The 24,319-nt window shown below is 40.0% G+C and overlaps 1 protein-coding gene across 1 annotated transcript in view; it reads left to right on the top strand.

The window, feature by feature from the left end:
• The first annotated feature begins 617 nt into the window (after positions 1-617).
• Positions 618-24,319, top strand: part of LOC139697436 (lachesin-like) — a 319,784-nt gene continuing 296,082 nt past the window's right edge. The window contains exon 1 of the mRNA XM_071596149.1: positions 618-851. Coding sequence (XP_071452250.1) covers positions 797-851 — 55 coding nt within the window. The 5' untranslated portion in view covers positions 618-796. The remainder of the gene's footprint in view (positions 852-24,319) is intronic.

Raw genomic sequence — 24,319 nt, forward strand, 5'->3', positions numbered from 1 at the left:
CGACTTAAGTGTTGGCTGGCTTTCTTTTCCAGGGCTCGTGGTTGAGTCTACCCGGGCCTCGGTTATGAATAAATGTTGGTGAGGGAATATTTTACATGTATCCTTCTCCCTCCTTGGGCATTATGTGGATAGCACTTCATGTGCAGTACGTTACGCATTGGACGTTTAACAGTGGATCCCTTGGTACCTTTCGTTAATCTTTCCTAGGCTAATGCCGACACGGTGTTTATTTTCACTTTCTCCCATTCACATGAATTCCAACCAGTTCCAAATTACTCACCCATCCATAATGGGGCAAACAACGTTAGCTCTCGGTGATCTTCCTTAAATATTCTGCGTAAGTGGATAGACAGACCTTCGAGGAAAATGTAAAAACCTGTTCATGGATGTGAAAACTTGTCTTTGCATCGTAACTCCGAGATCAACATTCTTATTATTAACTTCGTACTTTTTACATATTTCGTGTAGTGAAACAAAGAATGAACTACTGAACTAAAAGCTATCTCTATTTCTAATCTTCTACTGTATTATGGGGCTCATTTTAAAAATTCAAACCAACGAAGTTGGCCTTAACTTATTTCAATCTCCTAATTTCGTTTCAGTGGCGTCATAAGGAGCCTTGATTGGTCATCAGTGCTCCTCAGCATCAGAAGCCGTGATCAGAGAAGCTTCAGTGGACAAAGGGAGAGTTGGAGGAAGAGAAGGAAGTGGAGGGGGCGGCGGTGGACGACGTGCGCCCGCTGTGGACGCATGCGACAAGAAGAGGGTGGAGCACCGTCCGCCGTCCGCCTTCAACATGCCCTCTTCCGTGTGGAGCTACGTCTTCACGATACTTAGCATCAAACTAGTCGGTGAGTATCACACGTATTTTGATATTATTAGTTCAATTTGTCTCAATCTTTATCGTGATGGCCACATTTACTGCTACTTCGCACATTTCCACTGCTCAATACGAGTATTGACAAACTTTTAGGTATTCCAGTCAATGATGCTACCTCGTTGTTAATATACGACTTTTTAGCATTCAAAGCGTAAAATAAGCCTCTTTTAAACTTAATTCTTTTCTCAATTACGTTATTTTTTATTTTCTTGGGTTTGGAGATATGTTACCTTGAAAGAAAATAGGAACATTCATGACTGCCACTTTTGGGAATCATATTTCCTGTCTCTTTCGGTGCTATGAGCCGATGAACGACTTATTTGTTTTCATAACAATTCTCAAGTTGAGAGACGGGTGTCGAGGGTTGGATTAGGAAGCAAACGTCATTATTACTAATTATATTTAGTACTTTATTTTAATTAATGAATTATTTTCTTTTAAGAATATTTGTATGGGTGAATAAAAATACCTCTAATTAAATTTTCTCCCAAAATGAAATTCCCTAAATATATATATATATATATATATATATATATATATATATATATATATATATATATATATATATATACATATAGGGGATTTCATTTTGCATATATATATGTATATATATATATATATATATATATATATATATATATATATATAGGGGGAATTAAGCACTTTTCACAGAAAATATATATATGCAACACAAACGCATCCAACTCAAAGATCGAAATCCCATACTGATGAAACACCCACACAAACACACATATGGATGTGTGTATGTGTGCGTGTGCGCATTTGTGGATTACGTAATATCTTACGTGATAGGAAAGAGAGTATCCATAATTAATATCACTCTTTGCCTGTAAGATTCAATATTTAATCATAAGCGGATGTATCCAAAACGAGAAATGATTTATTAAATATTATTTTACCCAATGTACTCACGAAGATGAAAAGTGCTCGACGCCTAACAAATCATTTAATTGGCTCATCAGTGTCCAACAAACGAAATGGAATTCCTCATAGCAAGTATGGAAATATTTAAATTGGACTTAATTTATGAGGTGATTTGAATTTTTAAAGAATTAGCCTGTATATTTCTTGTAAGTACGTGATTGTTTATAAAGTATCATGTAGACGAGACAACCTTTCAACAGTTATATATTTTTTTATTGGACCGTGTTTAAAGAAAGAAAATAAGAAAGAAAGCATTAATTTTTTTATTTACCAATAAGTACAAAATTTATGTACTGAAAGTGTTATGTGCATCTAAATTATTGAATATATATTTTATTTGATTTGTTTTACCCCTACGGTTAAAAAAATAGATGTTTTCTATTATTGTGCTATTACGCATATTTTTACCCCTAACAATTTTTAAAAATAAAATATAATTTTTAATAAACGCTTTTATTCACTTTGACCATATTTTCTCATGCAAATCTTGCTATATGACAAGTATTTTTTATGAGAGGTGAGGAATTTGTTGCTTTACAGTTCGATAGCTCGTGTCCATCCAAAAACTAGCGCTATGGGTAGCTTACCGATACTAATTATTCGATGACTATAACTTCGATATTGGTATCAGAAAGAATCATTAATCCGGCGGATGAAATAATTTTATAATTTTACGCAAGAATAATTTAAAGGTTGGAGCTCTGCAGCCAAAATACGCAATTAGCATATGGCCTTAGATACCGTAGTAAAGTAGCTGTGAGAAGTTAACTCACATTTAATTTGTATTATCAGGCAAGCTTCCTATAGTTTTTCTATCTTTTCAGCTAAAAATGCCTGACGAAATATAAAATACTGAATAGTACTACACTAAATGAAACAGAGTTTTGCCGGCCTCTTTGGCGGCGAGTTCATATCCTCGCTTGTTAGATTCAAGTCTAGGTGAGTTTCCTTCCCGCTAGAGCTTTGTTCTTTTTTTAATTATCTTTTTTATCATTTTCAAGTTTGAAAAATCCGATGTAAAAGACCACATATGCTGTTTTCAGAAAAGTACTTAATGAATAAATGAACTTTTCGGAAATATGACCGAAATTCTGATAGCAAAATGTGCACAAGGAATAAAGATGTGCGAATGATATAGGTCAGATCAAGAGACATTGAGAGAGTCTTGGTGTAGTAAAATGGGTCGTTCTCTTATGAATAAAATGAAAGCCAAATCTGCGGAGATAACGAAGTTCAACCCCGTGGACCAGCACTTAAAATGGAGCAGAGCGGTAAGGTTATGAATGAATAATAGTTTAAGTGAATGAGTGATGCACGCAAATCTGCGGGCCAAATTATCCTCCCAGACCGGCATTATTTTCAGAGACCAGACCAAAAATAAATCCTCAAAAAAGTTTAAATTTATAATATTTTTCCTTGCAACCCTTCCTGAATAATATGTTGGAATTGCCTCACGCTATGCGTCCAGAATTTCTCGTACGACTCGCGCACACAATCATTTTTAATGGACTTGAGTTTCTGCATAACATTCCCGACTCTACTTCCATCCCTACCGTTCCCTCTCTCCCTGCTTCTCTTGTTGACAACCGCATTTGGTTTTTCCGCTCCAAAAATGCTCTCAACCCCTCCCTCTCACGCTTTTCAACCTCTGCTCAACATCTACACGCCCAGAAATCCCTCCCCGCCCTCCTCTAGCAATCCTTCTCTGTCCTCCTCTCCCCATGCCTCCGATCTTCCTATCCTCCTTGCCATTTTACCATTCGACCGGGATGAGTATGCTAAACACTGTTACGTACGAGGAATGGAATTTAATTATTGCTTTACGGGAATTCATAATGAGCAGCTCATCCGTCTACCCTCCTCCTCCCTCTCTTTCCCCCCTCCCTTCGAAATCCCTTCTTTCCCCTCCCTCCTATTGCTCCGCCCTCTTATCCCTTGTTGCCCTCATCCCCACCTCACCTCAAAACCCCAGACACGCCCTTTGAATTCACTCCTAATCCGAAAGGAAGAGGTGTGGAAGGACGTTTGTCCAACTCCTCCCTCGCATCTCCCTCTCCAACCCTGCGGTGTCTCCCTCTCATGCCCTTCCACGACATCCATCCACGCCTCACCCCTCCCCAAACCCTCTCCACCGACTCCGGGGCTGCTCCTTTTAATCTCCAACCTTCGAGCACCAGTGTTGCTCCCCCCTCACGTGTCCGTCCGTCGTTCCCCCTGGGTGCTTCCCGCCGTCGCTACTGCCTCTCCCCGTCCCATCCCTCTCTCCACCTCCGATGTAATTCTTATCCTCCTCACCCCCCCCCCTCCTCACGCCACGACGTTCTTTATTGCAGTTCCCGTTTCGGGTTCGGAAACCTCAAGCTCTCCTCAAGGCGAGCACTTTCGAACTTGTCACTACGAGCGAACGCCAATGAGAGGACGCACTGCGTTAATATTAGCAGTTTTCGACGATGGGAAATTGCATTGACGGGTCTCTCGAGCAGTGTTCGTCTAGTCGATTCATGGACTGGGTGACGTACGCTCCCGCGGCGAATCCTTCAGCCTACAAAGGGCTCCTTAGAATCGTGTATTTATGTTGCGGGAGTGGAGGGGGCACACTAGTAGAAGCCATCATGTTTTGCATTATAGCTTAGTCGTCTTTTGCTCTTCAGCTTGTGCTTGAAGAGGGAAATTCTTTCGAATATATTCTGATTAATTTACATGAAATATAGTAAAGTAATGTAAGAATATCGATCCAGCTATCCACGTGTAGTTTTGTGACTCTCAGGCAATTATCCGTAATGTCATAGCGTTTCATGAAATCTGACTTATTGGATAAATAAGAAAAATACGCTTTATTTCCTTTGAATGGCTATGGATGAAAATTATATTTCAAGATAGGTGATATTTATAACGATAAATTTTGAAATACCTTTTATAGAACTTCCTGGAATTCATCATAAAAGTAACGTAAAGGTGATTTAATTTTTTCCCTCCACCGTGAACATGGTCTCAGCATTTTGTTTTAGCACCATCACTCTAAATTCAGCGTTTTCAGTGGTTTATGAATCTTACAGCATGATACGGTCGGATAGGACAGCAAATGTAGTTATTGTGTATTTGAAAAGCTTCTAAATTTTTCCGGTTTTAAATACATGAAATAGAATTTTCATGAAAGATATTTCAGCACATGACAGCTCCCCGAATTTATCAGACATAATTGCTATTTTTACAATTTTTTCACATTTTTACCAATAAATTTATTATATATTATATTACAACTTAATTCTTAAAACCTTTTGTTTATATATTGTGCTTTTTGGACTAATATTTGATTCATATTTTCTGTTAGAAAAAGGGTCAACCGATCGATTACAGGAATCAGCATTTTTTCGGTCAGAAATTTTTTAATAAAGCGGAATTAAATATAAAAAGCCGAATTGTTTCCCTCAAAATAGTTCACAGGAAATATACTTACGTTACGTAGCTTACATCCCATTAAAAAACGTGAATTTTTCTGAGAAGTCAAAAGTCATCCTTTGATGGTGTCACTAGGTGTTATATACGAAAAAATGTCAATTTTTACTATTGTACTCCCTAAAATTAACTTAAATAGGCAACAAATAAATATATCACGTTAAAATGTATTTTTTATTTGAGTAACTTGAAAAAAATGACATTATAGAAACTTTTTTAGTTGGCCTATTCTGTTTATTCAAATTCAAGTGTAAATATACCAGAAAATTATTTTTAATCTTAAGAATCCTTTAAAAAAATAACCATAGCTAAGGTTTATTACTAAGTTAAGTTTAAGCGTTTCACCTTTGAAACGATTTTGATAAACGTATTTTCCATAGCGATTTCGTAATTATTATTTCTTGTGCCTAGTAAATGAGCAGAATAATATATATGAATGGTATCGGGAGAGATATTTCTAGCTGCAACTATTTTATACTATAATATGATTTATCAAGATTCACTAAGTTCAGCATCTAATATGGTATATCTCTTTTTATTGTATTAACTTAGTGAAAAGCTATTAAGCTATTTAGTGTTATATATATTATTTCCATAGAGCGTCTACGATTTTTTATGATCCAAGAGTAAGGAAATGAGAAACGGAAAGCAAACCTCAACCCGACTTATTTCAAGCTTCATGGAATATTTATCCCTATGTGGACGCTTCACTAATTTAGATGAATTAAAACAAAGTGATCGTGTTCATAGTTGTCGCTAAATGAATTATGCTAATGTACAGGTATACGCTCAGTTAAAGAGAGTCGAATTTTGAAAAAGCTCATTTGTATGTTCTTTATATGGGTGTCCGCCAACAGGTAAAACTTTTCCCCTCAACAAAATTATCAACAGTAATTTCCTATGTTGAATATGTTAAAATATTCCCATTTATTACCCGACGAAATTTACGTTTCCGTCAGTTCAACTATAATATTCAAATAACACTGTAAAAATTAATGTTTTCCTATACTCAGTTGAAAGTATCTGTGTCAACTCCTAACTGTTCTTATATTCTTTATTTCGGTTCTCCCAGATATTTGTCAACGGTACTCCATAGATTTTTCGTATCTGTTTTCATTCTTATCAACGGTTCAGTGGTATTTTGAAAAGAAATATATCTTTCATTCTAATGATTGTTTGTTGCCGCAAGCATTATATATTAAACGTGATTCAACGCACATAATTATCTGCGGAGCCTACATCAGTATTTAGTTTGAAATAAAATAAGTCATACTCTATTTTCATACCTCTAACTTTGTAACTGGTTATTTCAGTTTAGTTATATTTAGGTATCCCTATAATCCTTTCCGTAAGTCTGAATTTGCTCACTCCACTAAATGCAGTCTTAATTTCAGTACCACGAACTGGTATAAATATTAGTTAATCCTTTTTCAATATCTGCATTTCTATCATTCTTGGCCGAGGATTTATTCTTTTCAATTTTATTCCTATTAGATTTATCCTATGGCTAATACTTTTTTGAGATGAAAATTTAAAAATTATATGTCATATTATTTTCTCGAATTACAAACGTAAGAAAATATGTCTATGGGCGTTGAAGCTCTTCCAGGAATAAGGATTGCCGATGGGTAAGAAAGATCATTTCCTCATTGCAAATTTGAAGAGTGATAATTCACGGCTCGAATTTTCCCTCATTGCTCTAAAGAACTAACCCCCCGCTTTGCCCACTACTCCCCTTATTCTTTATTACCTTACCATTTTTCACGTGCCATTTTCCTTTTTTATGCTAATTCTTGCGTCGCTGGGCCATACATCAACCACCCCACACCGTAATTCTCCTTTGCTCCGCATTTTCTCCACGTCACCACTGTCCCTCCGTCAAATGCGAAGCCACTCGACTCTCTCTCTCTCTCTCTCTCGGTACGCCACCTCCCCCATCCATTGTCTCAGAGAACGGTTTCGTTCTTTGCTTCACATGCATCCATCGCCTGGCATCCTCCCCCTTGTATCCCCTCTCAATCTACGTCTCCGTTCTCCCTTCACTCCTTCCATTCTCACGACTCTCTCCAGCTTTTTCGTTCTCCCTTCAACTCCAGCGGCGATTCTTCCACTTCTCCACCTCCCGCACTCCGAATCCATCCCAATTTTCCCTCCCCTCTGGTTTCATTGTTTTCCGTCTTCGTCTTTTGTCCTTGCCCTTCCTCCCTCGGCATCAATTCCTCCTTCCTCCCCACCACTTCTCGCACTCGCTTTCGCGAAACCACTATCTGCCATTTTCCATCTACCTCTTCACTCACTATCTCCGTTTCTAAGTCGAATTGGCCAACATCCTCCCCGCTCGCGTTCTTCCGTCTCGCTTGTGGCCATGTCATTTTGTTGTTTTTGGCGGCCATATCGCTAATTCCGACATTGAGTTCTAAATAACGAGCTCTTTCGAGAAAAAATGTTAAACGAGTTGGTCCAAGTTTACTCAGTTTCATCCAACTTTCTCTCTTGATTCTAGGTAGCCTATTCGCAGCTTATCCCGTATAAAAGCTGGGATTGCGGGTGAAATAAAAAGAGTGCATTATTATTTTTTACGAAATCATCCAGTACCGAACCAAGAGCCGAAAGTTTGAGATTTCGGTATTTTGATGGCGAAGAAAATTCTTTAATAGATATATGAATTTAGAAGTTGTCAATTTTCTGTGTCGTATCGTGGTTAACGTAGTAAATAAGGCCTCTTTTATCTTTTCTACTTAATATCTTGTCTGTAGCACTTCACTGTGCTATCATGGCAAAACGGATGTATCGTCGGCTTTAAAGCAAAGTAATTTAACGATTTGCGTTGCGCGTGGCGGCCTAAGCATGGTGTGACGAGAGAATAATGCCACTCATTATTACTGTTCCACTCACAAAATGCTCTTGAATAATGATAAACCTCCAAAATGGACTCTCGAGAGCATAAAGGGAAGAATGTCTCACTTGCTTTACACAGCGATGATTGAAATCGGCAGACGGTGTGCAAATGCATACGGAATTTGGTTACGTAGGCTTGCATAGGGCGTATGAGCCTCGGGCTCTTTAGAAGGGGTTATGGCCTCCGAAATCTCTCTTTTCAGACAAGTCCGTTGTGAGTTGGTTGGGACAATGCATTTGCGAACGTCCTTCCCCTTGCCTTTCTTTATTTTTTCTCAAAAACTGCACACGCGCAGTGCAGGACTGCCTCATGTCCCACTGAAATGTCCCCTATTTCGGTCTCTCTCTTTGTCTGACCTCTCAGTTCCCCTCGAAAGCGGTCACTTTGGTATCGACAAATTAAAGCAAATTAGAGAAGACTGTTTGCATCCTTACATGTGGAAACTCTGAGGTCTTATTTTCATTTTGTAAATATCATTTAAAACACTTGAATGAAGTTTATGGGTTCTTATTTTAGCAAGCTACGTGACGGCATTAATTATTGACTGCCAGATATTTTGTCCATTAAAAGTAATTAAACATGTAGCAGAGATTTGGCACCATGTCTTGTTTTATCAAACCTCTTTATATGAAAGTCATTGTTTATCTTTTTCTATGATATAATCTTATTATTGTGGTCATTCATATCCACCATTTAGTTCAAAGCTTTATTTTCTAATTCAAGTCATTGCATTTTCTTATATATGTTTATTTTCCTTCCGTGTTATCTTTAAATCAGAAATATTGTCGGTTTTTCTCAATTTTTTCCCTGCATAGTAATAATTATTTCTTAATTATTTGTAAATTATTTCCTAGGAAGCACGAATTCATCACCATGGGGAAGTTATGCGCTAAAATAAGCAAACATTACTTATTATTCTGCAATTAGCGTCGTAATGTTGGCCCTATACCAGTCAAAGTTTATGAAATCTCACTGCTGACTGCTTGTATGACTGTGGCATTACTTTAGAGTTGGCAAGGACGATGGAGTCGTGACTCTTCTAAATGCTTACGCCTGAATTTCTCCGGGCCTTAATGCCGCGCTACCTCTTTCATTGTATCCGTCCCTATCATGCAAAATTCTCTAAGTCTTCGCTCCTTCAAACTCCACTTCTTCATCAACCCCACTCGAACTCCCCGTTAGAAACGCTTCAGGTTTGCATCACCTTCACCCTTTTCCTCCCTGTCGCATCTCTTCTGCCTATCCCGCGTCTCTCTCATTATCCTTCCCTCCTTTGGTTTTGGTATGTCCGTCTGCCCACCGAATCTTTCCCGTCTCCTTCTACCCTTGTCACCTAAAGTTCCTCCATTCACGAAGCCAGCAAACAATGGGGGGCCTTAGCGTGCAATCTCTCCCTTTCCAATCCCCCCCGCCCACTCTGAAGCTAATCACCGTTGGCGATAGCCGTGGTGAATTTCGAGCCCCCTCGTCCTCTCCTCTCATCCGTTCGTCTCGGTGCGCATTTTTAGCAATGAATAGTGAGCTAATTTTAATGGCTAATGAACTCTTGAAATGAAATGTTTGGCGCACCGTTGGGGACCTAACAAAACGAGTGGGAATTTTTCTGCCGCCAAGCGAAAGGAGACGGTGGTCTCCCGCAATTATCCCCATCCCGCCCCTCTCACTGGGCATTCCTATTCCTTCCCAACACTCGTGCGGCCCCCATCATCCTTCTCTTCTGCAAAGCTCTCTTTATGGCCCCCTCCCTCCTTCTCAGCCTCATCTGCCGCAACATTCAATACTTCGCTCGTTACACCGCACGCACTTCCCTACCACTCCGATACACTTCCTTCTTCGCCCGCGTCTTCCCAATCTTTTCCCTCTCCTACCATCATCGCGACCTTTTACCCTACCCTTACTAACTTAACACTCGCCAGCATCTGCCGTTATCTGCCTTAATATCACATCATAGATGAGTACCTTTCGATATTCATTTGTTAGCCTTTTTTTCTGATCTAATGGTCATAATATTAATACAACCAATTATATCCATACTAAAAGGAAAGACTTGTACTTTTCCACAGATTTTATAATACGGTACAACGCGTTTCACCGACTTGCGGCATCATCAGGTACTATATGGTGCCGCAAGTCGGTGAAACGCGTTGTACCGTATAATAAAATCTCTGGAAAAGTACAAGCCTTTCCTTTTAGTATGGATATTAAATACTTCCACGAAGTGGAGCCTGAAACAATAGAACGGCCTATTATAATATGTGCCTCTGGTTTTCACGACCGTGTGAATATATCTCTATAAAATTCGAACTGAATTTTATTTTATAGCATATGATTAATATAGTAAAGTTAAACCAGTTTTTCTGGTGGTAGCTTTTATTATTGCAACTCAGAATGGGAATGATTAAGTGTGCGTGATATTACTTTTACTTTACTAATGTTGTATTTAAATGACAGTAAAAGTATAGTCACATCGAGTACGAAGTATTCTGTCTGAAATAGATACTTCGTGAATCATTCCTTTGGTTTTATCGCACTTGCAGCGTGGTGGGTTGTCTCTCCCGTACTGTGAATACGCCTCTTAACTACATGTAACTTCACTATGTGTAGCAGCACGCATTGATAATCCAATTTCCTCTTGAGGTGACGATTTGGTGCCAAAAAGATGCCGTTTTGTGACATGTTGAATAAAAATACATTCTCGTTCATCGTAGGACAGGTTTGATATAAGTACATTCGGATGCCATAGATGACTCCATAAAGAAGTGAATGGTCGTCTAAGAGAAAATGGTAGGTCTTCAAATCAGAAGTCGGAGGCACATCCAAAGACGTTCTACAAAGACGTGAATCGCATTTTGAGCTGGCATTTACTAACCTACCTACGTAGGTTGTGTGAATCAATTTCCTTAGCATTACGGTCCCAGGCGTCCGAAAATCTGTGACATCGCATATATGAGGACAATTTCATAGTGACGCATGTTGCGCCGACGAACATGTGAAAAGACATCAAATATCCTATCTATGGAAGTCGAGCAGTTTGTGATCAGATAAGGTCGATAACAGAATTAGAGTTTTTTGGTATTTATTTAATGGATATAAAAACTATGTTCTCAGTATTCATGTTTTTCAATTTCTTTCTGGGAAAACCTCTCTTTCATCTTGCCCTGGTTTGATCAATTGTTCAATTGACCAGTATTTTTTATTGATAATTCACTCAGTGACACATTATCTTTCAAACCCTTGAATTCTGACTTAATATTATGCATTTCAACGCCGTCATGTCGCAGCCATTTGGGTTTAATTTTCGTCAATACCATGCTGTACTATGTACAGTTTGACATTAATCGAGCCTTGATTACTTTCAATTGTAAATATATGGCTTTTACTTTTAATGTAAATCATTAAAAAACCAAGTTATATTTTATCTCCTCTCTCCTGTTTGACTCGAGGTGAAGCTAGTGATACTTATATGAACTATAAAATGACAGCTCCCTACTTTCCTTCGTTATCGCATGTATGTTGTTCGAGCTGCGTACTATACTTGCGGCTGCTTGTGTTGCAACCTCTTCTTCTCATATCAGAACACTATATCCTTGATTGCGTGATGCCCAGATCAAAATCCATTTATCCATCGCGAGCAATTTTATGGCAGATAATTATAGATACATATATTACAAATTATTCTTGTATTCTTGTTCTTATAAAACTTTGGTAGTATTTTTCGGCATGGGATTTTTAATCTAAGTTATATGATAATTTAACTGAAAGACCTTCATTTTATCTACATTAATTCCACAAAACGTTTTTTATGTTAAATCGGTCTTCAAGCTTTATTTTTGTGTGCATCTACTTCCATCAGTAGAAAGAGCCAATACAACAAATCCTTTGCAAAAATCTTAGGCTCATATTTGGCTTGGTTTGGGGTTTTTTTAAATTTACTATCACCACGTCTTCTGTCATCCGTATAAACTAATCATCAGGTAATAGGCATAAGACTAGCCTCCAAATGAAGTTTCTGTACGAATTATTTGTCGAGCGCAGCAAATTTAATCCAACTTCATTCACTGGTATTATATAGTCCATTACCAAGTGCACAGTAAGTGGTCGGGTGAATAAGTTGGATAAGTAAGAGTTTGTGGCTTTAGAAGCTTAAAGGTTCAGTCTACTCTGCTCAATTTACCCTTTCCCGGGTGAATCCCAGACGATCCTTGAGGAGAACCCATGTAATTCGGGGAAAGGTAGGAAGATGGTGGATAGGCGTTAAGGCAGTGGATAAATTGCTCACCTCGATGTAATTCCTCTCAATTTCAGACGCATATGATCTGTATAACGGTCCCTAAAAGCGTACTCAAAGTTTATGGAGCACGGGAATATGTAGACGGCAATATAGGAGGGAATTAGAGCACCTGAGAGTGACAAAATGATAGATTCTGGGGCATGTTTATCGCTCAGGAGAGCTACTTTTTGCACGTGTCAATCTTGAAAATTTTTCATTTTCGAATGTTCTTATAATTTTCTTGCTGGCTGAAGTGATATTTTTTAATAAAATAGTTACTGGAATTGAATTGTTAATTCTAAGTGAAATGCGTGAGCGCCGGCGCCGTGGCAATTCCTAGTAAAAATAAAACGCGAAGACGTTTCGGTGGATAATAATATATCACTAGTAATGTATGGAGGATTTTTCTATAGCAATCATAATTGACAATTTTCTATCACAATTGACAATGTAGGAGATTGCGAGACGACGCCACCGGCTCTTATGATTTATTGCTAGGTTTTTGTTAAAAGGGAAAATACATCCCCTGGGTGATTAGAAAAAATAAATAACTAATGATGATCGCTTATAATTAAGCGTGAATTAATTTTTATGTTTATATCTATGCATACAGAATATTTTTTCAATGTCTTATATTTGTTGTAATAGGGTCATGGAATCAGATGAGTTGGAAGTTTAGTGTTCAAAATTAATTTATCAATTGATTCATTCTCTACATAATATATATATATATATATATATATATATATATATATATATATATATATATATATATATATATATATATATATATACACATATATATATGCATATATACATATATATACATATATAAATACTCTGGGCACCTGCAGCTCCACCCAAGCTATGTGATTTTTCGGGTACCAGCAGGTCGTCCTGGGAAACCATTACCAGCACAGGGAAAGGAACTGGCCCCACTACCCTGATGTGTGAATTCTGAACTCTGCCATCACCTCACCTACCAAACCGACCTTTGGGTTGATTACTGTGTTTATGGTTATATATATATATATATATATATATATATATATATATATATATATATATATATATATATATATATATATATATATTTAAATTCCTGATCGCAATTTCATCATTTCAGAATAAATATTTAAAAATATTAATTCTGCTCTGTAAATTTTTGTCTCTCTGTCCCCTTTCATTAGTAAACCTTGAGTTGGGCTTTAAAATTTGAATGAATTTAGTTATAACTGGTTTTTTTTATATGTGAAGTATTTCATGTCTAGCGTTAAATACATTTTATGCCTACCCATGTTTTCAGACCCTGAAAACTAAAGTTGGTTAATACAATGGTGGACGACACGGATGAGTACACTTCGAGGTAAGCAGTGGATGTAAAAATATATATCTTAAAAAGCAGTGACCTCGGAGATAGGCTCTTTACACTTTTAAGGCATTTGATCTCTATCATTGGTGAAGGTTCAAGTTCGAGTGAAAGGTACAGGTGGATGGAATCGAAGAGAAAGCTGAAATGGGGAAAGCGTGATTTAGTGAATGAAATGAAGAAACTGAGTCATACGAATATGCGGAAATAGATATAGAGGTATGAATTCAATCAAGCGAGTGGATGGCACCTTTTCATAGATAACAAATCAACGTTTTAAAGAAGTTAAGAAATGGAAGAGAGAAGGCGAGGATGCTTAAGGATTCTTAGATATTTAAGTATTTAACCAATGAAAGAAACAAAATGACTATTTGAAGTTAATATGTTGAAGGATAAATAGGGGTTGGAATAAATAGGGGTATTTGATATGCGGAGAAATATTGTTACCTAATTTGAAAATGGTAAGAAAGTCGTGAAAAGTTTACAATGAAAACAAATACCAGCTGTTGGGCATCATAGAGACAGACATAAATCGTACTTGCAGATGTTTGGAGAATAAGGGAAAATATATGGTAAACAGTATGTCCAAGTCACAATATCTATGCAACTCAAGTAGGGGATGAATTATATATATATAAATTTTTGCATTTTATTCTGTAGTGAATATCAAAATTAATATTTTTAATTGTGTTCCAAAATATAGGCCTATTATTTCAAAGAAGAGAAACATTATCCCACCAGTTGCTTAAAGAATAATCATTTCTTATCATACCAATTACTTCATTACGCAGCTGATATTGATATTATGTCAACTGTAAAAATCTCGCTCTCTTATTGAAGTTGGTGAAATTTGTGCTTTGTGCATCCAATCGTATCATTGGCGTTTCAATATCCCTATCCCTTGGTGTTATTAGCGTATGAATTTTTATATTGTACTCTTATAAAATTTTAATGCATTATGTAAAAATGCTTGCATATTATGTTTATGTGTCTGTGGCAGCATGGGATTATCGAACACGTAATATTAAATTTTAAATCCGATCCGGTCTCTATTAAATCCGAGTTTGTGGCATAAAAACCGTTTTTTATCGTTTAAATTATTATATTTTTATTTATCCTCATATTTCTCTGTTAAGATAATTCTTTGATTTCAAAAAATAAAGTACTTCAAATAGCAGTCATGCTAATATTGAATTTTCAGCTCTTTTGCAATAAATTTCATTTCGCGTGATTTCTTTCCTTTAATCTCGTCCACTTTTTAAAAATAAGGTTAATAGTTGGTGATGCCAAATATTGGCTATATATCATTACTGCAACTTATAAAAAAAATGGTGGAGTAAAATAGTTTGCATATTGTGTCATGAATTGTGATATGTGAGCTTAATTTTTCGCAGGCTCATTTTACCCACAAGACTTCTTTTTCTCCAGAAATTCGAATTCCGTAGTTTCTCATTTTGATTCCTTGGGATTCACCTTTTTTTATTTCCAATGCCTTTTAACTGTCAACCCCCTTCACTCCGACAATCCGACGAAATGGGTCCCTCGTCTCCTCCGCTCTCCCACCCACACCCCCCTGCCCCTTCGCATCACCCCATCCCATTTCCCCCGTTTCCTCGAATCTTCCCGCCAAACCCCTTTTTCTCCCTTTTATGAAACCTTCGTCTACCTTCCCACCCTTATCCTGAGTAGACCACTCTGCTACCCTTCCCGTCTATTCCCTCTGCGTCCTTCCTCCTCCTCGCTGCCATCTCCTCTACTCCTCACTCCCCTCGTTTACTATCTACCAGCCCTCCTCACCCTTTCCGCCCTTCCTCCACACGTCCTCCTCCCCTACACCCGCCACCCACTTCTTACTCCTGCACACCCCGTCCTCCAAATTCCTTCGCTTCCCTCCCACTCCCTGCATTCCCAGCATATCTCTTTTCCTTTTCACTCCTCTCTTCCCTTTTGCTGCCTCTCCCGCCCCGCATTCTCTCTCTGTCTCTCCTCCCAAAACCCATCTCTTGGATTCGCTCTTTACTCTTCACTCTTGAAATCCAAGGCTCACCCTTTTCCCGCCATCTACTTCCCCTCCGTCCTCCAAATCCCCATCCCACGGCCCAATCTCCCGGCACACCCGTCCGCTTTCCTTTTACTCAACAACTTTTACCACCCCTCTCGCCCACCCAGCCTTCTCTCTTTCGCGTCCCCCCTCCGAAATCTCCCGCCCACTTCCATCATCAGCCCACCGCATACGACCCTGCCTCCCCCTCAACCCCTTAATCCACCCAACCTCCTCCCGTACCTACTCTCACCCGCTCCCCCACCATTCGGATATTCTTCGGGACCCACATATTCCCCTCTCCCCAACCGCTTTATCCCGACCCACCCTTTTCATCCCTTCCTTCTCGCTCACCCTTTCTTCGGCTCGGCCCACATACCCCGTCGCCCCTCCTTCACCGTCAACCCGACTGTCTCCCGCCACCAAGACTTCACCTACCCCACCTTCGTCCCCAAAGACCCCACCTCTGCCGAACCAGCTCCCCATTCCTTTCCACACCCCTCCGCCCTCAACCCCATCTCTCCCGAGAACCACCCCCCCGTCCAAGCGATGCCTTCTCCTTCTTGGCTGCCTAGGCAGCCTCCCAGCCCCCATCCTCTGTGTACCCCTTCACTAGAGCCACCCCAGTACTCCCATCCCAAGAGGGGCTACCCCTTAAACCGCCGAAAAAACAATCTCTTTCCCATCCTCCCTTCACCACCCTTCCCACGTTCCATGCACACCCCAGGCAGGGTCTCACTCCCCTTATCCCCTCGCTCCCTCCGCCGCCACTCAAAGGGCAAACCGTCTCTTTCATCCCGCGTTCCTGCACCAATACCACCTCTTTTCGCCGATGCATGCCCGCACAAATATATATCCTCCTACCCCCTACTCGCTTCCACTCCGAAAACCCCCGCCCCTCACTCCTTCCCATATCCTTCTTTCTCCCCCTTTGTTGCGGCCAAACTCAATTCGCAGCTAACGAAATCCTTTTAATAAAAACTTCCCTCTGCCTCTATCCTTTTGCACGCACCCTATATCGCTCTCAGGAGCGGTGCTATCCTTCCATTCACATTGCATGCCGGTCGATCATTTTCCGCTGGGCGTTCGCAATACAGCGAGCAGTTTGGCCCGGCGTTCTCTCGCTTCGTAAACGAGGAAGGGGTTTTCCGTCTGTGCCCGCGTCTTCGTGTTCTCGCTATTCGCTTTGATGGGGTAGAGGCTTCAGGGAATTCAATGATCGGATAGAAGGGGCTTGTAAAAAACTTTCCCTTGCGAATTCTATTGGTATAAAGTGCCAATATAACATTGATTCACACCTTATATAGTCTCGGTTTCAAATTCGGAAAATGATATGAACTCATTATTAAATCAGAATCAAGAGAAAATCTCTCCCAAGTGTGCTTGGGAATTTCCTAATATTTTCTTTACAATCACTGCGTTATTTATCATTCTTAATGTTACACTATTGCACCTTTAAAGGTTTAAGAATTCTGAATGTATAAATTCAAGTAGTTAGCTACATTTAGAAAATTCGTATTTCGAAATTCATTTTTGGAAAATAAATATTCCTGTCGTTATTTAATGCGTGAAATTTACAGCTGCTACATAGTGGTTTAATTTATTTATCTCGATTGATCGATTGTTATGATAAGTTTATTTGCTTGAAAATATTGACATCCATCATGAGACTGCAATATATTGTTCCTTTCCTTCTTCAGAAAGGTCTATTGTAGTGCCGAATGTCAGGTTGTGTTTTCCTAGGAGAGGGAAAGAATTGTCTTGTTGTGCGTTTTTGTAGCACGTGTCCATTCAAAATCTTAAGGGATAGAATACCAATGATAATAATTTGAATATTCACTTTTATGTAAGAAAATTGACACTTTTTGAGTTCCTGATATTGGATTGAAAGTGCTGTTATGCAGAGGATAACGTTTGATATTGTACTGAAAAGTTTTGAATTTTTTACACTAAGATTTATCAATTTTGATCTTTATTTATCGTTAGCTGGATTTTGTTTCGAGGGAAACTCATTTATTTGATATCCTTTCTTGTAACTTTCAAGTTAACACATTTACCGTCAACTAATATGAAACCAAGGTAAGTGTTATGTTTATCTATGCGACTGGAAATTAGCGGTGGTATTTTATTCTATCTACCTGAAAATTATGAACAAATCAATAGATGGTATATTTATGTTACAGATCTTTGATTAAATATAAGGGAATTATGATCATTTAGACAAGTATCAACGGGATAATTTTAGCTCCCCAATGTGTTAAATGAGAGTAACCTGGGTTCATAATCAACATATCCTTCGATTTGAAATCTTCAACTGGGTTAAATTATGAATTCACTGAATTAGGTGAAAAAATACTTATTGATGTTTCGACGATTTTTATTATTTCAGAGCACATGCTGAAAATGGTTGACAATCCTCCGGAATTCTTTTGCATTTAGCTCGCTCTGTAATCGTCGAACCAGCCCTTCTCTCCCATTTAATTCCATTTTGGATTCTATTCGGCGTGTTTTCCGTCCCAAGCCCATTATCCCTCACGCTGCCGCCGCCGCACTTATCCAATCCGTCGACCTATTAACCACCCCCTGCATCCACTCCCAGCATCAACATGTCCGCCACTCGCCTGGCCACTACCACCAGTGTAGTGCCATTGGCTGCAACAACCCTACCTACCCCAGCCTTACCCCAGGACTGACGCTGTCGCTTAGGACCATGCGTGCCTAGGCCTCCGCCCCCCCATCTCTCTTGTAGAATTCCCTTGCTCCATCTCCTTCTCGGACTTCGGAAACAGATCTGTCTCCCACCACAGCCGATTCCAACCCTCTTCCCTCCAAACACCCCATACTAAGATTTCCGTTTCACTCTCGTCCGCGTGATCCAACCGCCTCAAGTCTCCGCTCTCGGCCACTAGCCCATTGGCTGGTGTTACCGCTTGAAAATGCATTAATGGCGATGCTGATGTTGAAGGTGTAGGGGGATGAAAATGGGAACAAGAGGCCTGTGACAGAAATTAAAAGTGGAAAATTGTAATGAAGTGGAAGATAGGTTGCTCGAAGGAAATAATGAAAATGTTATTTGAAAATATTTTGAGTTTCAACTAGAGAGCTGAAATTCGAATTGAAAAATAATGTGAAATAATTGCAGAGGACAAATTTTCAAAATTCTGTTTTAAATACATGTAATTGATCTAACGTCATAACCGCAATCTCCTGAATTGAAGATAAGTAAAAAGTAAAATTTTCATAGTATCTTCACGAAAATACGGTCTTACATAGTTTAGCCTTTTTAAATTGATCTTACGGTAGGTCTATCGGTGGTTCGGTGTAAAAAGTTGAGCGATGGAGATTTTTTTGAAATTTTAATTAAAGGACATGATTATTAGTTGGAAAAACCCTTTGCAATCTTTAACAAAATATTCTAGGAGAGGTTTACAGTTCAAATCATATTTGGTTTTGGAGATATGGAAATGACCTATAAACTCTGTCCACCAAACACTTTCCACTCCAATGTTAAACCAAGAGAGTTCCTGTTTACCTCACTGAAAGGAATGTTTCCCAAGAATGATTATTAGATCAGGTGTATGATTAGGAAGGAAATGACTTTCAGATTAAAACCGCATCATCGTGAAGTTAAACTGGTTGAAATCTTTTCCGAGGGTAAAATGCTCAATTTCATGACTTGCATACACACAAGTAATGGCAGTGAACCAAAACAAGTGGCAGTGAATGATAAGTATTGCCAGTCAAAGTCCGTAACTTATCTCTTCAGTGAGACAAAGTCACATATGTTACATTGATAATAAATAGTTTCTTCCTGATGTAAAATTAATACTTTTGATTATATCTTTTTCGTCATGCAAAACAAAATACAGCTGTCGAGGTCTAATCATGTTTTAATCCTAAACTCCTGCTCATGTTTCCGTTTTCTTTTATCAATAAGGGATTGATTGACCTGTACGACGGTGCTTTATCGTGTATGTTCATCGGTGAGTTCACTCCGAGTTTTAGAACAATTATTAGCCAAAGTCGACATTGTCTATAAAAGGGTGCTTACCCCTCAAGGCCCCGCTCCTTTCTTTAACTTCCGTAATACTATCACACAGCCGGCCTGAGATTATAAATAATTCTTTTATTGCAGATATACAATTGCATTAGGCGTGGAAAATTAGTGAAACGTAATGGTTTCAAAGTGGAGTTTATTTCCTTTTAGTATTTTGCGTTCACTAATGCAGTTCAACTCATTATGCCCATTTTAGGTCTAAGGTAATATATATCACTGCTCAAACTCAAAGATCTTTTACGAACGATACATGTCAATGCATTTGAGACCTCGCAGTTTGTTCCTAGAATTTTCCATCGGCCACCAACCATGCAGTAAAAACGGGGGTGTGGAAATTGGTTAATTTGCGAATGGAGAGCAGTACCTGAAAAGGGAGTTCACGAAAGACCTGCGATCTCTCGAGATCCAGGGGAAGGTCGTGTCGAAACGGAGTGGGAGGAGCCATTTCGCTGACGAAGCAGTATTGCGACAGAGCCGAGAGCACTCGGTGAAAACGCGGCTCTTGGCCCTCGGACGAGCGCGAAATCACGAGTTTTTTTACTAATCCAGCCTGTGGGACATTCGTTCATTTTTAACTACCGAGAAGCACGACGCGTGATGTCAAAGCGGTCGTTTGCCACGTCGCAAGTGGGCAGCCGGTGGCGAGAGAGAGAGAGAGAAAGAGGATGTGTGAGGCACAGGGAAAGAGCATAAGGGGCCGAGGAGAAGGGTTAAACTTCCGCGTTCTGGTTATGCTTCGCGGGAAGCGTGTCAAAAGGTTGCAGGAGGGATGCTTCGACTCGGAGGGTCTTTTGATCCTTTGAACTCCACTACGCCTGCGACGGACGTGGGCAAGAGTGAGTATTAGAGGGGGCAGGTGGCGTCGAAGATGAGATTTTTGCTACTTGAATTCCAAGTTCGTTCATCGAGTTTGAGGACTGAGCACACTCCAAGATTAAACAGGACACTGGAAGAAAAAAATTCTTAAGACTCGGAAGGGCCCCGAAAGTGGTGAGAATAAACAGGGAGCGGGAACGACGCTAGGAGCGCGTGGTCAAGCAGAGTGGGCGAACTAGCTCCAATGTAAACAAAGAATTTCGTTATAGCAATTTTTGGCCATATTACCGTATAAATACAGTACGAATAATTAACCTACTCTTCGTATGGCTTCATTAATTGCAAAAATAAGCAAAAGTTGCTCTGTAGCAGGTGACCAGTTTGGGAATAATGAAGGGAACTGGTTTTTGTGCCGTGTGAAAGGGAAAGTTTAACTGAGAACAATCAAAATGGCGCTCTTTACTTGTCTCGAGGGTTTCATCCGTGTGCATAGCTTACTTATGGTACATGCATGTATTGTATCCGCAGGAGGTTTCAGGATGAAAGTACTTGAAATATATGTTGCCTCCATAGAAGATTAATGAAATGTTAATATATTCCTCATATTGAAAAATCGTTTTACTTCCTTTTATATTGTATTATGGTAGTATTTCGTTTCCACCTTGAAGGTTTAATTCTTCTTTTCATTTTAAGTTGATTTTTTCTCGTAGATCTCTGGTATTCCTGCTCCTGAGATATGAATCTGTCAGTGTTCCTTAAACTTAAAGTCTCAATTAATAAGAAAATGTTAAAATTTTACTGGATAATAGTCTACGATGTTCGCATAAGCAGGTCACACAATTATTCCTCACGCAAAGAAAACTATTTATGTTATGAAATATTAATTTTAAATCAAAGAGGGTAACTGATATGGATTATAACAACCATCAATTATATTTCCTTTTTAGTACGTTCAATTTTCTTGGGAATTGCATAAGTACATAAATGGCGATACGGTTGCTTGCCCAAAACCGTACGCAAGCTCGTAAAATCCTCTGACTTAGCGATCTCTCACGATCATATTTCCCGATATCCTTTTTATCTCCTCTTTCGTCCATCCTTAACTTGCGTTCTTCCTCCACTTTTTCATTCTCCTTATGAAATTTGCACCTTTTTTTTATAGATGACTCCTACTGGTTTATTTTTTCCACCTTTCTGCAGCCGTCTTCTTTGTTGACGCTGGGTTGAATGTGTGGCTTTTATAGCGAACACATTTCCGTGGTGGAAGTGTCTGTCCGTCTTTTCACCCGCCTGCACTCCCCTTCCCATCCCATGCGGCCCCATCTTCTCTTCCCTCCTCCGCCTCGCCCCTGCGTACCCCTCCCTTCCCTTCGCCGCTACACCTTTCCAGCTCTCATCCCTCAGCGACGCAATCCTCATCTCAGCTCCTTTGCTCTTTCTCCACCCTGTCTTCTACCCCCTCTAACCAGCCCTTTACGTATTATCTTTCCAACACCACTCCTCCTCCCTTGTCTGTTCCTCTTCCTTTGTTTTCCCTTCGCTTTCTTTAAGTGCTGCGGTCGGAGTTGGATGGCTCGTGGGAGGGGTGGGTCGAGGGTAGTCGCTGTGAATGGACCCCTGCGGAAGAGAGAGAGAGGCACCTACGCCCTTCCATTCTCTCCCCCTCCCTCATTCCACTGCTTCACTTCTTCCCACAGCCCCCCTCCCATTTCCCCAGTTTCTGTCGTTCCCTCCATCTTCGACCCTGCCTCCAAAGCTTCACCTCTTCCAACCCCTCTGCGCTTCATCCCTCCTACTCTTCCTCGCCTTCACTGCCGCTGATCCAGCCTTGTCTTCTCACCCACTTACCAGACTGCCTACGACTCCTCCTTTGTTTCCGCCTGGCAGTTATTGTTGCGCTGCATTGTTGGGAGACAGCGTATCTATTGCGACGAGGAAAGGGTGTTCCGCAAATTAATAGCTCGGGAGGAGTGGCAATGTCACGGGATTCTTGCCGATAGGGAAAAGCTGCTTATTTTGTGCTCATTCTCTCTTCCTGACGCCGTTATCCATTTTCTTTTCCCGTGTTTCTCTATAGTGTTGGCGGGGTAAAAATGCAAAGCACTCTGATACTTGTCAAATGTAAAAAAGACTCCCGACCTAGTTTGACCTTTCTGTAGAATTTAGCGGAGGCAATAAAGTGAGAATGCGCAAAGCCTTTTTAACTACATTTTGTGAAGCCTTCCTAGAAATAGACTTGTCCTGACACTGGCTGATAACGTGTCTTACTCCAGGGTAATATTTTCCGTTACAAATGATTTTTTCCAATTAATTAAAATATAATGACAGAGTAGTAGACCCCTCATTCCTTCCAACTACTTTACGATCTTTTATTTCTAAGCTTATCGTATATATTTAATGTCTAAGATTAACTGCTATCGTATTCATGTCACTCCTTTCTCCATGTCTCGCAGGAAAGAATATTCCTTTGATAAGTTTGATCCTTGAAATTGCTAACTGTACGAGTATATATGTAGTATTTTACATGCTCTTACAATAGTCACAATTTTTTAATCGGATACCATTAATTGGTTGACGCGAAAGTATGAGGAGCGGATTTTGCTGCATAGTAATATATTATTCATAGTGCGGTAGTTCCGGTAAATGAATAGTTGGTTTGACGGGGTTACTTAATTGCTTGTGGAGTGGTGGGGATAATTCCGAGACCATCAGGAAGAAAGTGGACTACTCCAAAGGTGGAAATGGAAAGTGTGGGAAGTAATTGAGAAGGCGATCGATGTAATCAGTCGGAGGAGGTGAATGTTGTGAGTGAAGTTACGGATGGGTATTTGAGGATGATATGTGGAGATTACGGCAGGGAGTAGCGGTGCGGAGGGAAGAATGGATAGGGAAGGAGTGAGCTTTGGAGGAAAGATGGGATGAAATGAGCGGAGGGGTCATCGAGGGACGGGAGTATCCGACATGGGGTGTGAAGGAGTGAGTGTCCGTAATTAGCGTGGAGTTCCCTCAAGACGGATGGCAAGGAGAAGGGACGCTATGTGGGGTGAGCGAGTGAGTAAGCTAGCTATGGACCGGCCATGAGATTGTAAGGCTGGGAGGGGTGAGGTGAGACACGTTTTGGACTGGGATCCGCATTATTCTTTCCGTCCTTCGGCACCACTCTCATCCAGCGAACATCAACTCTATTCTCCAGCGCGAGCTCACAACCCTACCCGCTCGAGATGGTGGACGAGCGAGGGGTGGTTTTCATTCGTCCGGATCCCTCCCCGCGAATTCATCAAACAAAGCGGACGAAAAAATAAAAGAAAGATGCCTTCGGACCGAAAACGTGGAGCATCTCCTCCTTCGTCCTCCTCTCTTCGACGTCCGCTTCCCTCCTCTCTCCCCGTCCCCCTCACCTCGCCCCCATCCCCACCAGGCCGTTCGTTCCTCTACGTTTTATGTCTCTCTCCCGCACTCCTAATGCTCATCCCTTCACCCCTCATTCCTTCCAAAAACCTCTTCGATTTCCGGTGTGCTCTCATTACAAACAATTCTCCTCCGACGCCCGGTCCCGACGCGATGGCTCTCCATTCAGGGAGTCGTT

Source organism: Hetaerina americana, unplaced genomic scaffold (genome assembly GCF_022747635.1).
Source record: "Hetaerina americana unplaced genomic scaffold, ioHetAmer1.1.p SCAF_1, whole genome shotgun sequence".
In the NCBI taxonomy this organism is placed as follows: domain Eukaryota; kingdom Metazoa; phylum Arthropoda; class Insecta; order Odonata; family Calopterygidae; genus Hetaerina; species Hetaerina americana.